The sequence below is a fragment of the Aulonocara stuartgranti genome, assembly GCF_965226115.1.
Source record: "Aulonocara stuartgranti genome assembly, chromosome: 1".
Lineage (NCBI taxonomy): Eukaryota > Metazoa > Chordata > Actinopteri > Cichliformes > Cichlidae > Aulonocara > Aulonocara stuartgranti.
Genome location: NC_138939.1, coordinates 40,451,312 through 40,465,036, shown reverse-complemented (window position 1 = coordinate 40,465,036; position 13,725 = coordinate 40,451,312). Strand labels below are relative to the sequence as shown.

Sequence of the window (13,725 nt, the reverse complement as noted above, 5' to 3'; positions counted from 1 at the left end):
TTTTAACAGTCATACAATATTAGTTAACAATATTTCTCCACAGAAAGACCAATAATGCCGTAAGACTGTTTTTCTGTTTGTTCACTGGAATGTGTCTACTTTTTTTCTTTACTCTGTTTTCCTCTTCTGGTTTGTTATCCAGAGTCTCATCCGACAGAAGGCAAACTCCCAGACCAGCTCTCCTAAAATGTGCTGCGTAATGTGACGGCAACAAGTTTATGCTTATCATCGAGCTATTGTGTTAGCTTTGTTAAAACTTTCTTTATTTAAAGAAATAAAAATGTTATTTTCTATAAATAAAATTACATGATTTGAATTGTGAGTCACATAATGGTTTACATTTTTTAATGAAAGATAGGTGTGTAGCAGCCAGGGGAAAGTTGCTCTCTATTTATTTCTTTTTTTTTTGCCGTGCAATTTTGTCAGGTTTTCTCTACTGCAGCACTTGAACTGTGTTTACCTAGAAGGGCTGTAACAACAGCCTTGCACTGCTGCAGATTTCCATGTGCTGCATCCCATGCCAGTTATCCACACACAAAGAAAGGACAAGACAAGCTGCCCCTAACCTACCCAAAATGCCCCACGCCTGCTGCTTAGGTGTGGGATTTTGCTTCCCCCAAAGGTCCTTGAGGTTCCTGAGATTCCCTAAAGCGCAGATCGTACCTCCCAACATGGGCCAGCTCGCTCCACATGATAGTGCATCCGAGGAGGCGTGGACCCCCCTGCGGAGGCGTGGACCCCCCCTGCGCATGGAGAGACCAAACCATGAAACTGGCGACTCCGGGCACTGGTGCTCCATACTCCTTGCAGGCCCCCTGCATCCCAGACCCCAAACCCCAAGACCCTCACACCAACACTAGTTCACTGGATCTAAGACAGAGCCCAGCTCCTAACAAAAAGCGCCCCTCACAATGATGCTTTACAACACTGCATCTGATGTTTTGTGTTGCACTTGATGTTGTAAGGCTTGGATGCAGCTGCTTGGCCATATAAACCCATTCCATGAAGCCCTCTATGCACTGTTGTCGAGCTAATCTGTAGGCCACATGAAGTTAATATTTGCCTCTCTGCCCTTTGTCCTCCCCTCAAACCGGCTGTCACTCCCTAAGCCGTGGTCTGCTGGAGGTTTCTTCCTGTTAAAATGGAGTTCTTCCTCCACACTGACTCCAGGTGCTTGTTAACAGGGGCTCATCTTACTGTTGGGGTTTATTGTAGGGTCTTTATCTTAAACATAAAGCACCATGAGGCGACTGTTGTTTGGATTTGGTACTGTATAAACAAAATTAAAGTGACAGTCCAAAATAAAGTCATTTTAATGAAATTCTTATTTACTCATTGTGAATAAAGTACAGCAGTACATAACACATTTGATTGATGATTGGTGGTTGATTTATTTAAACTAATATAATCATCCTGCTGCAACCAGGTTTCTGTAAGTCAGAGTAAATCAATTTGTTGATCAATTATTAATTCTTGTACTAACAGAGAGAGCAAACCCCAAGTTAGCAGTTCAGTCAACAGTAAAGCAACATGGAGCGAAGGCGGTGTGCATTTCACTTACTCTTTTGACTGGCCTTACTCTTACTTTGAGGAGAGTAATACTGGGAAAATAATATTGTTTTTCTCACTGAAAGCCATTTCCACTCTGTTTGACTGTTACTTAAGTAGATTAACCTTTGGTTTTATATCTTTTTGTCAGGAAAATACTAGTACAAGACTGAGTTCATATCTTTACTTGTTAAATGTGTATTTTTGACCTGTAGACTTGTAGGATTTGTGGAATAAAGAAACAAACTTACTAGAAATGAAAATGAATGTTTATTTTTGTTCATTTTTTAGTATTTCATACAGCTGACTAGCAATTACACAAGCGTGATTGGGATTAAGTCAACGGACAGGTGAAAAGTATAGACAATGATACATTTTCATTTCTCACTTTAAACAAAGCTATTTCAGGCAAATTTGAAAAGCATAAAATTCAAGCTGCATCAATCTCTCCCATCTCTTGGTTGTCTGTGGAAACAGAAAGAAGATGTTACACATATGTAGTATCTGCACAAAAAAATCACAAACACAGGCTGTAAATTGAGGAGATGTGTTCGTCTGGTGTTCTGGTTTATATGCCTTTCACTCATCCCAGCTACATGCTTCTGACCCTGATCAATTAAAATATATGACATTTCATTGTTTTTTGTTTTAAACCAAATGTTTCCACTAAAGTTATCCTGACAAAGCTTTAATTGGTAAAATAAATGTATAGGAACATGATTTTCTATTATAATGAAGTAAACAAAATTCGAAAACATCCGAGCTTATTTACTTACTTTTTCTAGAACAACTTGTTCCTTTGCACAGGTATGGGCACATTTGAGCCTGTCAAACAACAAACAGAGAGAAATCTTTAAACGCTGCTGCATTTCTTTAAGACACCACATGAACATCTGAGTTTGATGAACAGTTTGATGTACTATATCTATGTTGGTGTTTACTAGTCTCCATGATTGTTCTGTGAAACTAGTGGAGGTAGAAAAGTAAGCCGGGGGCTGAGCAGATAGGTTGAAAGAATTTAAGGTCTTCAGCACACAAAGCAGATAATTAAATAAGCATGCTCTCATGGTTATGATATTCTGAAGCATATTATTATCTATAGACAATAATACCAAACAGAAATTGCTTCCTCTTCCCTCCATTTTGCATCACCCAATGTCAGTTTTGTGTACATATTTGATCTTCAAACACGTTTTACCCCAGTGACGTTGGTTTTTCTGCTTGTTTGTTAACAGGATTCCAGGTTTTTGTGCTTGTCCCAACTTTTTCTATTTATATAATTATTATTTGAGGAGGAGACAGCTTCATAGTACAGTTACATTTTGTTTGAATTTTGAAAACCTCTCAACCTTTAAGCACAAATGGGTGCAGTAGTAGGTTTGGAAACTAAAGGTGGTGCAGAAAAACGGCAAGTAGACTGGCACTTATACAGTGTTTTTGTGCTCTAATTGAGCACTCAAAATTCTTATTAGCCAGTCGCACAAACATTCATGTAAATGCTCTTTCTTATACTTAAGTACCAGACACACATTTGCACAAATTTATCAATAGCGACTCAGAGTTCAGTATCTTGCTCAAGGTCATTTCAAAATACTTCTTGGTGTTGTCTCAGTCTGGAGTATCACTTCCTGTTCTATCTTACAGTGGTATTTTTGCATTGCTTATCTGTGTAGCCAATTTAATTAAAAACTTATAGATAACGTCTTATTTCATAGTGTAATCTTCCTGCGCTTTATCCAAAGCACACTCTGTTGAATCACCCACTAATTATATTTACAGTGTTCAGTCACTGTGTCTTTAGGGATTCGCTAGCTTAGCATTAGCTCTTCACCTGTCTCTCCTACTCTTTCCTGCTCAGATGTTTAGTTACCCCTTGGCCTACTTTACTAATAACTATACTTGTTATAAATGTAGCTTGTTTGTAGCTCCGGAGGCCCCGTCAGTTCTCTTCCATCGGATTTTCCCGAGCAGTTGGGAAAACATGATTGCTGAGTGATGGTGAGGAGGAAGCGTAGTCCTAAATAGAAGCCCCCGGTACACTACCAACCCAACCATGTGTTGAAGCATTTTTCCCCACATGGCGACACACCTGGAACATCTATACATCCATCCATTTTCTTCAGATTCTCTGGGGCCGGGTAGCAACCTAAGCAGAAAAGCCCAGACCTCCCTCTCCCTAGCTCAGGGGTGGGCAACTCCAGGCTTCGAGGGCCGGTGTCCCTGCAGGTTTTAGATGTGTCCTCGAACCAACACAGCTGATTTAAACGGCTAAATTAGCTCCTCAACCTGTCCTGAAGTTCTTCAGAGGCCTGGTAACGAACTAATCATGTGATTCAGGTGTGTTGACCCAAGGTGAGATCTAAAACCTGCAGGGACACCGGCCCTCGTGGACTGAGAATGCCCACCCCTGCCCTAGCTGCCTCCTCCAGCTTGTCCAGGGGAACACCAAGGAGTTCCCATACCACCCAAGAGATATTATCTAGAGTTGGATGTCTCGAGACTGGTCTTGGTCTCGAGACCACTTTTACGTGGTCTTGGTCTCGACTGACTTTGGTCTCGGTCTTGGTCTCGCTGTTTCGGTCTTGCATTCTCAAATCGACATAGTGTTCGGGAGATTTGGAGTCAACCATCAGCGGAGCGGGGGGGTGGCTTACTGGGCTTAAGCCCGGGTCATTTTTTCAGAAGCATGGGGTCTTTTGGAGTGTAATTTGTTAGTTAGATGCCTGACTGACAACTGTATAAAACAAAAACAACACACGAAGCTAGAGATGGACCGATCCGATATTACGTATCGGTATCGGTCCGATACTGACCTAAATTACTGGATCGGATATCGGAGAAAAATAAAAAATGTAATCCGATCCATTAAATATCACGAAAGCACCTCACAAAACTTGCAACACGCCGTAACTCACCTCAGCACGTTAGCACTCGGAGCAGTATGCATCACGTGATAGAGCGGCTGTGGCATGCCGGACCTGTCGGTGGTCTGGATAGCATGTGGAGCTTCGCTAGCAACCTGGCATTTCATCTCCGACAAAGTTATCCCCGAGAGAAGTAAAGCAAGTGTGTAAGTCCATCTCTGAATGTTTGTAAAGCATTCCTGCGTTAAGCTTAACAAGCGATATATGGAGCGACTGCCTCTTCTTGCTGCTACTTCAATCATGAAACTGCTTAATGATCAGCTGATCGGCTTTTCTGTCGCGAGTCCGTCTCTCTTGTTTGTTTTTGGCCCACTTTGCACCAGAAAGAGGAAACCAGCGGCTGAACAACAGCAGCACGTTTAAGCTTGATAAGCTGTTGTTAGAATTTATTTAATATTACTTTCTACTCCAGGATCTTTTTCTACGCAGCTGACGCTGGTAACTGTGCAGGGGCGGATCTAGCAAAGTTTAGCCAGGGGGGCCGATAGGGCATGAACAGGGAAAAGGGGGCACAAAGACATACTTTTCTTTCTTATTCTCATTTAAAATGTCTCGCTTTTAATAAATAATTATCTGACACCCAAAGTTTTAATTTGATGTAAAATGAATAGAAGTCCATTACTGTATATAGTGACTATTAAGTCTAATATATACCCTAGTAAGCTATAGTACTTTTTACTTTGGGAAGGTACCATCTGTGCAGTCTGCAATTTTGTTGAAGAAAGATGTTGAATCTATTTAATATTTCTTGAAAAATAATTGATTTCTGTGCATTTTTTTTCACACTGCATCAAATTAAGGTTGATTACGTCGATTAAGCATCATGAGGTGGAGCGTGAGGGGTGGTTCCCTATTTTTTATTTATTTATTTTTGTTGTTGCTGGGAGTTGGAACCCTATTAGTTAGGTTGCTTAATATTTACGCTAAGTACTCTTTAAAATACCAGAATAGGGAGGATGGTGTAGGTCTAAGTTTATTAGATTGATCAGTATTGCTGAACTATGAAATATTTTTTTTGTATACAGGTATGACAGAATAGCTTTAGTGTAGTTGTTGTTTTAAACTTGAGTATGAACTTGCAGACTTGCAAAATGCAGCAAGATATTTAAAAAAACAGTTTTGTTGATTAAAAAACACTATATCGGATTCATATCGGTATCGGCAGATATCCAAATTTATGATATCGGTATCGGTATCGGACATAAAAAAGTGGTATCGTGCCATCTCTACACGAAGCACAGAGCGCACCGTCGTAAATTCCCCCTAATTTTGATATGATCCGAGCTCAGGCACTAGGCGACTGAGCACAGCACACATGTGAGCGAGAAGCTGCTGCCTGCGAGTTTGCTGCAGACAGAGGAGAGCTTAAGTTTGACCAGGTACCAAAGCAAATCATTCATACTGAACTAATAATGTAAATATGACGGTGTATCACAAAAGATTGATATCAAGCTGATCACTTGGTTGCGTTACTTGCTCTTCGAGTGAATCAACAAATAGACAAATAAAAAGCCGAACAGCAACGCTGATTTTTTAGAGTCTTAGCTTTCATTTCATATTTTCAGTTGTTTCCCTCCACGGCTAAACAAACCCTCTCAATCGGTTTCAGTTGTGTACTGATGAACACAACAATGGACATAAGGAGCTTCTTTCAAAGAAAAAACTCTGGTAGATGTTATTTTATATATTATGCTTTGGATGTTGTTCAGTATATCTATGCAAAACAAGAGGGATTTCAATACACAGCAGGATATTCACAGTTGAAACCAGATGTTTACACTTTATGGAAAAAACATAAAAACTTTTTTTTACTGTTAAACATCAGTTTAGAGTAAACTTCTGTTTTAGATAAATAAATATTGAAATATCTTTCGAATTAGTTAAATGTCAGAATAAAGAGAGACAGAGCTTCTATTTTTATCACTTTCATCAAATGTAGGAGTACATGTACACTAAGTTTATTGTTAATTAATAAGAAAACTGCAGACGATTCCATTCTGAGCTGAAGAAGCTTCTGATTGGTTCGTAGAGTCCATGTGAGTAAACTGGTGGCACAGCTGTGGATGCATATAAGGCAAAACACAGAGCCTGTTTCTGTGACATGGGAACATCAGGAGATGTCAACCAAAACACCAGGAACAGAATTGTGGAGCTCCATAAGTGTGGCTCAGTTTGAATACAATTTGGTGCCATTTGCAATTAAGAAATACAGACAGTTTGATGCAGCCCCGACTTTGTTCTGCCTTGCTGCTTAATTAAAAAAATAGTTTAAGGTGTCCTGCATATGTGATTTTTTTTTCCTATATGAAGTCATTCTTTTTTGAACAAAACTCAAAATAGAGCCTGATAATCTTTCAGTCATTTCTACCCTCACCTAATTTCCTTAAATTCCTGTGTGAGAGCTGCTCGGCTCTCACACAGGGGCTCAGCTATGCTCCAATCCCTCCATACTGCGGCCAATCACATGCGAGGATATAGGATAATATCATTATGTGAAAAACAGAGAGGGTGAGAGACGCGACAGTCACGTGGAGCGTGCGTCTGTCCTCTCAGTGAGTAAGATAGTGGACAGCGGTGAGGAGGGCTGTGTGAAAGCAAAAACACATAAATATGCCTGACACCCGTAAACGAAACAGCATCTGGCTGCAGTTTAAAGACTTTTTTTGTCTCGGTCTTTGTCTCATCTTAACTTGGTTATTTCTTGGTCTCGGATTAGGCGGGCTTGACTACAAGTGTAATATTATCTCACCAGTGGGTCTACTCCAGGGCTTGTCCCAGTGGGACATGCCCAGAACACCTCACCCAGGAGGCATCCTTGTCAGATGCCCGAACAACCTCAACTGGCTTCGTCCGATGTGGAGGAGCAGCGGCTCTACTCTGAACCCCTCCCGGATGGCTGAAATCCTCACCCTATCTCTAGGGTAGAGGGCAGCCACCCTTTGGAGGAAGCTCATTTCTGACGCTTGTATCCACTATCTCATTCTTTCGGTCACTACCCAAAGCTCGTGACCATAGGTGAGAGCAGGGACATAAATCCACCAGTAAATCGAGAGCCTCAGACTTGGATGTTCTGACTTCCTGTCTGTTCACACTCTGGTGCTAACCACTCCAAACAAAATCAAACAAAATTGGTGTCAATCAATTGTGCTACATTTCTGCTGGTTTGTGCTACAAAAATTTTCGTTTGTGCCGCTATCATTTTAAAGATATTATCTAAAGTTTTTAGAGAACTCACACATGCACTGATAAACACAGTCCCACCCACATTCCAAGGATTCCCTCTATAAACCACCACTGTGCAATAACTATTTATATGTAAATACTGTCCAATACTGTCCAAGTGCTGCAGAAACTAAAACTCACTTCCTGCAACCTCCATCCGGTCGAAGCAGATGGCTGCCATGACCTCTGTTTACTTGTTTATAAGACAGGAGGGAGGTCTTTACCTTACAATATAAAGTGCTTTGAGGCAACTGTTGTTGTGATTTGACGCTATAAAAATAAAATTGAATTAAACTAATTGAATTTAGAGTGGAGTAGCCAAGAACTGAACCACTGACCTTCCAACTGTTAATCCAGCTTCCTTTTTTCTTTATAAAAAAGGAAAGAAAAAGAAACGAAAAGAAACGAGGTACATACTGCAGGTATAAAGGCGATTCACTCGAAGGATGTCATTGGCACTCATCTCTGTAGCTCTGCCAATGGCTACATTCTCATCGGGTATGGGAACGATGGTTGGCTCCCTGTCTCTTGAGAAGGCAAACCTGGGGTGCAAACACACAGTAGTAAGGCAAATTGTGATTGTAGTCTCAAACAAGTGTCATTATAACAACTACAAAGAGAAGGCTAAAAACATGAAATTATAATATGGGCTTCAGCTTGAGCAATGCAGCAGGGAAAGGTCAGTCAAGAGGATTATCTACCTAATTATTACCTAATTGACTCTGCCAAACAGAGTCCTTATTGCCATTTCAAACATTTAACAGAATGGGATATAAATGTTTCAAGGTTTATCATCTGCCCAAAAAGAGCCCAAAGGCAAAGTCCTGCACGCCATTATTGTCCATCATGTAGCATTTGCTCGTTAGGCAGCAAGCTAGCACTCTGTGACGAGCTAATGTGGCTTTTGTCTATAAATGTGTGCGTTGTAGGCAGCTGCAATATTATTACTGATAATAAAATTATCATCATTATTATTGTTATTATTATTATTGTTATAGCACTCAATGTGTAAACTGTTTCATTGGTTACCACAGCTTTATACTGGTTTGAATTACTGGTTTTCTCAATGGCCAGTGTGGTAAGAGAAGTTGATTACAACACACATGTACACAGGATGTAGAAAATTAAAATCTTGAAAATGAAAGGACTGAAAACAGATAAAACTGTGTCAAATAAAACTGTGTTATTATGACATAATTTTTAAATAAATATACATTTGAAGCATGTTCAGGGAGTGAACTGATATCTTACCTTCCATAGTGCATAACAGAGTTGTAGTCATAGGGAGTATCAAGGTTCCTTGTGTTGATTTTCCTAAAGTTATGCTCCATCCCTGTGGGGGTTCAAACAACTCAGTCAATGTTTGTCTCTTACTCCAGGCTGAGCATTAAAATGTCACAAAAGTTCAGTTCACCCTACAGCTGTGTGAGAGCACCTGGGTAACTTTTTTCCTTTGCACAAAAACAAAGAAATCTATTGATTTGTGTCCATGGACACAAGAGCTTTCCAGCTTTAAAGAGAGAGCTCTCCATATGGACATGGGAGGGCTGGGACAGTTGTAAGTCATTTCACCTTGCGCTTCCACATAGTGACTTGTGCATTTATTTTGATGCTACTTTTACACTTAAGAGGTGTGACTTCTTTTGCTGCTGACTTCCATTTTGAATAATGTTTGCCTATGTTAACCCTTTCACGCATGGTGGTTGCTACAGTTTACAGCTATTTAAAGGCTGTGTTCTTGTATTTGTGTCACTGCTGATGGTATACTTGCAAAATAAACCATTACACACTGATGTGTCACACCCACTGGTCGTTTAATGTTACAATAGATGTATGAAATGTTTCATTGTAATTTTATTATTTAACCCTGTCATGCATGAATTATGACAAACTCAATCAGGATTTATTTGTGTTCATCTTTTCATGCCTAAAGATGAATACAAATACTTAAGAAAATAAATCCTGATTGAGTTTGTCATAATTCATGCATGACAGGGTTAATATACAAAAACTACTCAGGTTTGGACAATAAAATTACTTGGTTAACTTTAATACTTTTTGTTAATATTCAATTCAATTTTATTTATACAGCACCAAAGCATAACAAGGCACTTTATATTGAAAGGTAGACCCTCCAGTAATACATACAGAGAAAAACCCAACAATCATATGACCCCCTTTGAGCAAGCACTCTGGCGACAGTGGCTCAGGGAGGGGCGCCATCCGCCGTGACAGGTTGGGGTGAGTGAAGGAATGCAGGTCAAAAGACTAATATACAACACATATCCATCCATCCATTCGCGTCCACTTATCCTTTTCAGGGTCGCGGGGGGCGCTGGAGCCTATCCCAGCTGTCATAGGGCGAGAGGCGGGGTACACCCTGGACAGGTCGCCAGTCTGTCGCAGGGCCAACACACAGGGACAGACAACCATTCACACTCACTAACACATTCACACTTAGTGACAATTTGGATTAACCAATTAACCTATCCCCACAAGCTGCATGTCTTTGGACGGTGGGAGGAAGCCGGAGTACCCGGAGAGAACCCACGCAAATACGGGGAGAACATGCAAACTCCACACAGAAAGACCCCGGCCTGATGGTGGAATTGAACTCAGGACCTTCTTGCTGTGCGGCAGCAGTGCTAACCATCGTGCCACCGTGCTGCACACACATATACATACATCTTTTTTTGAAAAGCACAGAGGAACAAAACATTCTTCCAATTCAAATAGATTAGTCTCAAACTTATAAATAAATTTAATAAATAAATAAAAGAATTCCACAGACAGATTTGATTATTGTGAATGTTTCACATTTTGCCCTACATTGTTTGTACTTTGGGTTGTTTGAAATATCCTAAAAAAACATGATTATTGCTCTACTGTTGGTAAATGAACTGTCATTTATGTAGAAGTTTTTTTTGTCATCCTGACCACTTAAAGATTTTTTCTGACTGTTGTTTCTGGCTGTTGTTTGTCATGTGACCCACCTGGGATGACGTTCTCTAGCAAGATGCGTACATGTTGGTCTCTGTCTGAACGCGTCTGTTCATGGTCGAAGCCCAGGGCATGGAGCACCTCGTGTTGGACTATCTGGTGGAAAACACAGCCCTGGCGACTCAGTGACACTGTCTGGCCACCCCCACGACGCCCAACAAAAGAGTAACACCTGAAAAATAAAATTTTTATGACAAACCAGTAAAACAGCTTCCTCACTCAGAACATCCTGCGTTAGATGAAAAGTTTGCCTGTAGAATTCAAGTATAAATGCCTACTTTGTGTTGGACTTACCCATCACGAGACTGAATGTCCAGAAAGTCTCTTTCTCCGCTCTGGGGCCTAAAGCTGACGCACGTGGCTGCTTCAAATGACCTCAGACCTTGCTCGATGACGTTACGTTCCCTGCGGGCTTCACAGAAAAACATGTATTGTGGTTCTAGTTTGTTGTGGCATTATATTCAACTAAGACTGAGCACAATGCTGCTACTCCTGAGTAACTGCTTACTACTTACACTGGCCTATAAATCAATCAAATCTATGTTACTGCCTCAAAATCAGCTGATGTTTTTGTACAACTTTAATGAATTTATAGAAAGCATAAAATATTCTTCATTATGTTGGCTTGAAGCTTGTAAAGATTGGTCATAACATTGAACTGCTCCCCCCCAGTATCTTTGATGTGGCATAGCTAACAGAAATTTTCAGGGTAAAATACATCTGTCCCATTTTATCTACATATCTTAACTATAACTAACTTTGAGTGTTATTATATTGGGATATATCATAGGTTCAATAACAAGACACCCCCAGTGTAATGTCTGTGGCACTCTGGATGCTTTGTCAGGTAATTCCCTGGAGAAAACTTGTCAAACTTGCCAAAAAAAATAAATAATTTTTTTTTGATTGTGACACTGGAAGAAGGTGTAAATTTGATTTGTAGTTTCCTCTAACTAGTTCCTGCACTTTTGAATTAAAGAGCGCCTCTTGGGTTGGATTGAGCCAAAAGCACAATGGAAGGAAAAAGGCATTAGAACCGAGAAAACAGCAATTTTATCTGCAACATTAAGGTCTTCAAAATTGCGACTGAATATCTTGTATCAGTCTCCATGCTAAGCTTTGGCAAAGCTTTATATATAATTTTATATTACATCTATCTGATACAGATTGATGTATATTTAGGTTGTTTTTTTTTATATATCGGAGGAAATTTATGTGTAACTGACTAATTCCTTTTTTAATAAACTGTCCTTTTCAGTTTCCTTGGTAGTATTTTTAAACTCTTTGTATTCTCTGTACACAAAAACCTTTCTGTATGTCATTAAAATACTTGTTTAGTGTTTAGTCTTTTGACCAAACAGCTGTATTTGAAGCCCTGAGATGAGAACCCGTTGATTTCTCTTTGTATTTAGAGGACACTAAAATGTGGAATCTCAGAGGGAAAAGGTTTGGGAAGCAGCTTTGCCCACTAATGGAAAAAAAAACAAACCCCAAAACAAACCCTACAGACGGAGAAAATCATTCTAATAGTTTTCAGTTAAACCTGAAAAATTAGCAGAAAGCTCAATAAAAAGGAATGTTTCCATGTATCTAGACTTACAGTACTGGTCGGAGATTAGATAAGGTACAACAACTCTGCCATTGTTTTTAGGCCACAAACAGCCTCGAGCCGTACACGGATCAGCGTTCTGTAGACCTGTTGGCACTGCTATGTCTCCAAATATGACCAGAGGTTCATCCAAGTTCTTTCCTGTAAAGTATGGAAAGAAAAACATATTTTCCGTGTACTTTCGATGGTTTCATTAACACATCAACTCAGTTTTTAAGGTTAGCCCCTGGATGTTGTTACTAAAGCTGTATATTTACTACTGATGAATAGGAACTGAAGTGAAGTTGAACATACCAAGATTAGCATTAGCCTTCTCCAGCAGTGTCGAGATACTGAAATCATCACCCTCAGTGTTGTTTCCTGTTCAATATGAAGCACATATGTTTGACTGTTCTATAAGGACAAGGTCACATGTTACAACATCACAAAGACATGTCAAGGAGTCAGGCAAATCCAATATGGACCAATTATAATAAATAAATAAATGAATACAAATCAACATGAATAAGAGCATATCTCATAGTGTGATGACATACAAGTGCTAAATGTAAAAAATAGCAAAGTCTTACCGGAGTTTTCAACACTTTTTTTAAAAGGTGCCTGTAATAAGATAAAAGGGTTTATAAGGACTAGTATTTGATTTGTTTGCAAGTTCAAAAATGCTTGAAGATTAAAATTGCAAATTCCAATTTATACAATAAATTAATAAAATGAAAAACAGAAGTATTCTCTTTGTGTTCTTATGTTTTGTTTTGAAGAAAGCTTGTATTCCATTTTAACAAAATAAAACATCTTGGTCAAATCAGAGAGGAAATCTACGTCTGCATACTTAACTACAACGCTTACCTCTATAACAAAAGTGTGGGCGAAGCACAAGAACACGCTGAGCACAGCCGCCTGGAGGATCATGGCTGGTTACTGAAGAAGAGCAGCCGACTGAGAAAATACCTGCTGAAAACACAAGTGTTCGGCTTATATAGTTAGAAAGGCCAGCTGAATTCTGTCCTAATATGGCATGCTGTTCAACCAGTACTCATTACTCAACTGAAAATGACAGTTGTTACTTAAACACGTCTGTTTCAACATATTATGAAATTAGACAAAAAGGCTGTTGCTGTCTTTATATTATGTCACAGTCCAAATATTATAGTTACCATCAATGTATTTAAATCTGTCAAACATGGTGGAGGAGTGTTATGGCACAGGCATGTATGTGCGGCTGTTAGTGGCACGGGGTCAGTGTTCACTGAAGATGTGGTTGCTGATAGAAGTTATAGGGTGAATTCTTAAGTTTACAGCCTTATACTCTGCTAACATTTAGCCAACTGCTTCAAAACTCTCCTAGTGACTAACCAGAGCATGCTGTTCATTTTCTGAAGATGAAATTGGAACAGCCTGAAGACAATCTCAGGACAAAAACCA

The 13,725-nt window shown here is 39.6% G+C and overlaps 2 protein-coding genes across 3 annotated transcripts in view; one reads left to right on the top strand and one right to left on the bottom strand.

Annotated features, from left to right (window-relative positions):
• ankdd1a (ankyrin repeat and death domain containing 1A) overlaps positions 1 to 1,776 on the top strand; it is a 41,177-nt gene extending 39,401 nt beyond the window's left edge. The window contains exon 13 of one of the 2 annotated variants that reach the window (XM_082530936.1): positions 598 to 1,776. In XM_082530936.1, coding sequence (XP_082387062.1) covers positions 598 to 860 — 263 coding nt within the window. In that variant the 3' untranslated portion in view covers positions 861 to 1,776. The remainder of the gene's footprint in view (positions 1 to 597) is intronic. The other variant, XM_082530935.1, reaches the window with a different exon arrangement.
• Positions 1,777 to 1,805: 29 nt separating this feature from the next.
• LOC309705445 (hatching enzyme 1.2-like) lies at positions 1,806 to 13,268 on the bottom strand. The gene is made up of 10 exons (XM_082531266.1): positions 13,150 to 13,268; positions 12,873 to 12,903; positions 12,598 to 12,663; positions 12,295 to 12,444; positions 10,989 to 11,106; positions 10,688 to 10,866; positions 8,946 to 9,027; positions 8,112 to 8,236; positions 2,325 to 2,373; positions 1,806 to 2,013 (listed from the first exon to the last, which is right to left on the bottom strand). The coding sequence occupies exons 1-9, from the start codon at positions 13,210 to 13,212 to the stop codon at positions 2,330 to 2,332; spliced, it is 858 nt and encodes a 285-aa protein (XP_082387392.1). The 5' UTR covers positions 13,213 to 13,268; the 3' UTR covers positions 1,806 to 2,013; positions 2,325 to 2,329.
• Positions 13,269 to 13,725: the final 457 nt, after the last annotated feature.

Bases quoted from the DNA above. Each gene is read 5' to 3' on its own strand.
- LOC309705445 (XM_082531266.1), bottom strand. From the start codon at position 13,212: ATGATCCTCCAGGCGGCTGTGCTCAGCGTGTTCTTGTGCTTCGCCCAC. The intron at 9,028-10,687 runs GTGGGTCACATG...GAACCCCCACAG, and splicing joins GCTAGAGAACGTCATCCCAG to GGATGGAGCATAACTTTAGG. The intron at 8,237-8,945 runs GTAAGATATCAG...TTTGCACCCCAG, and splicing joins TCTGTTATGCACTATGGAAG to GTTTGCCTTCTCAAGAGACA.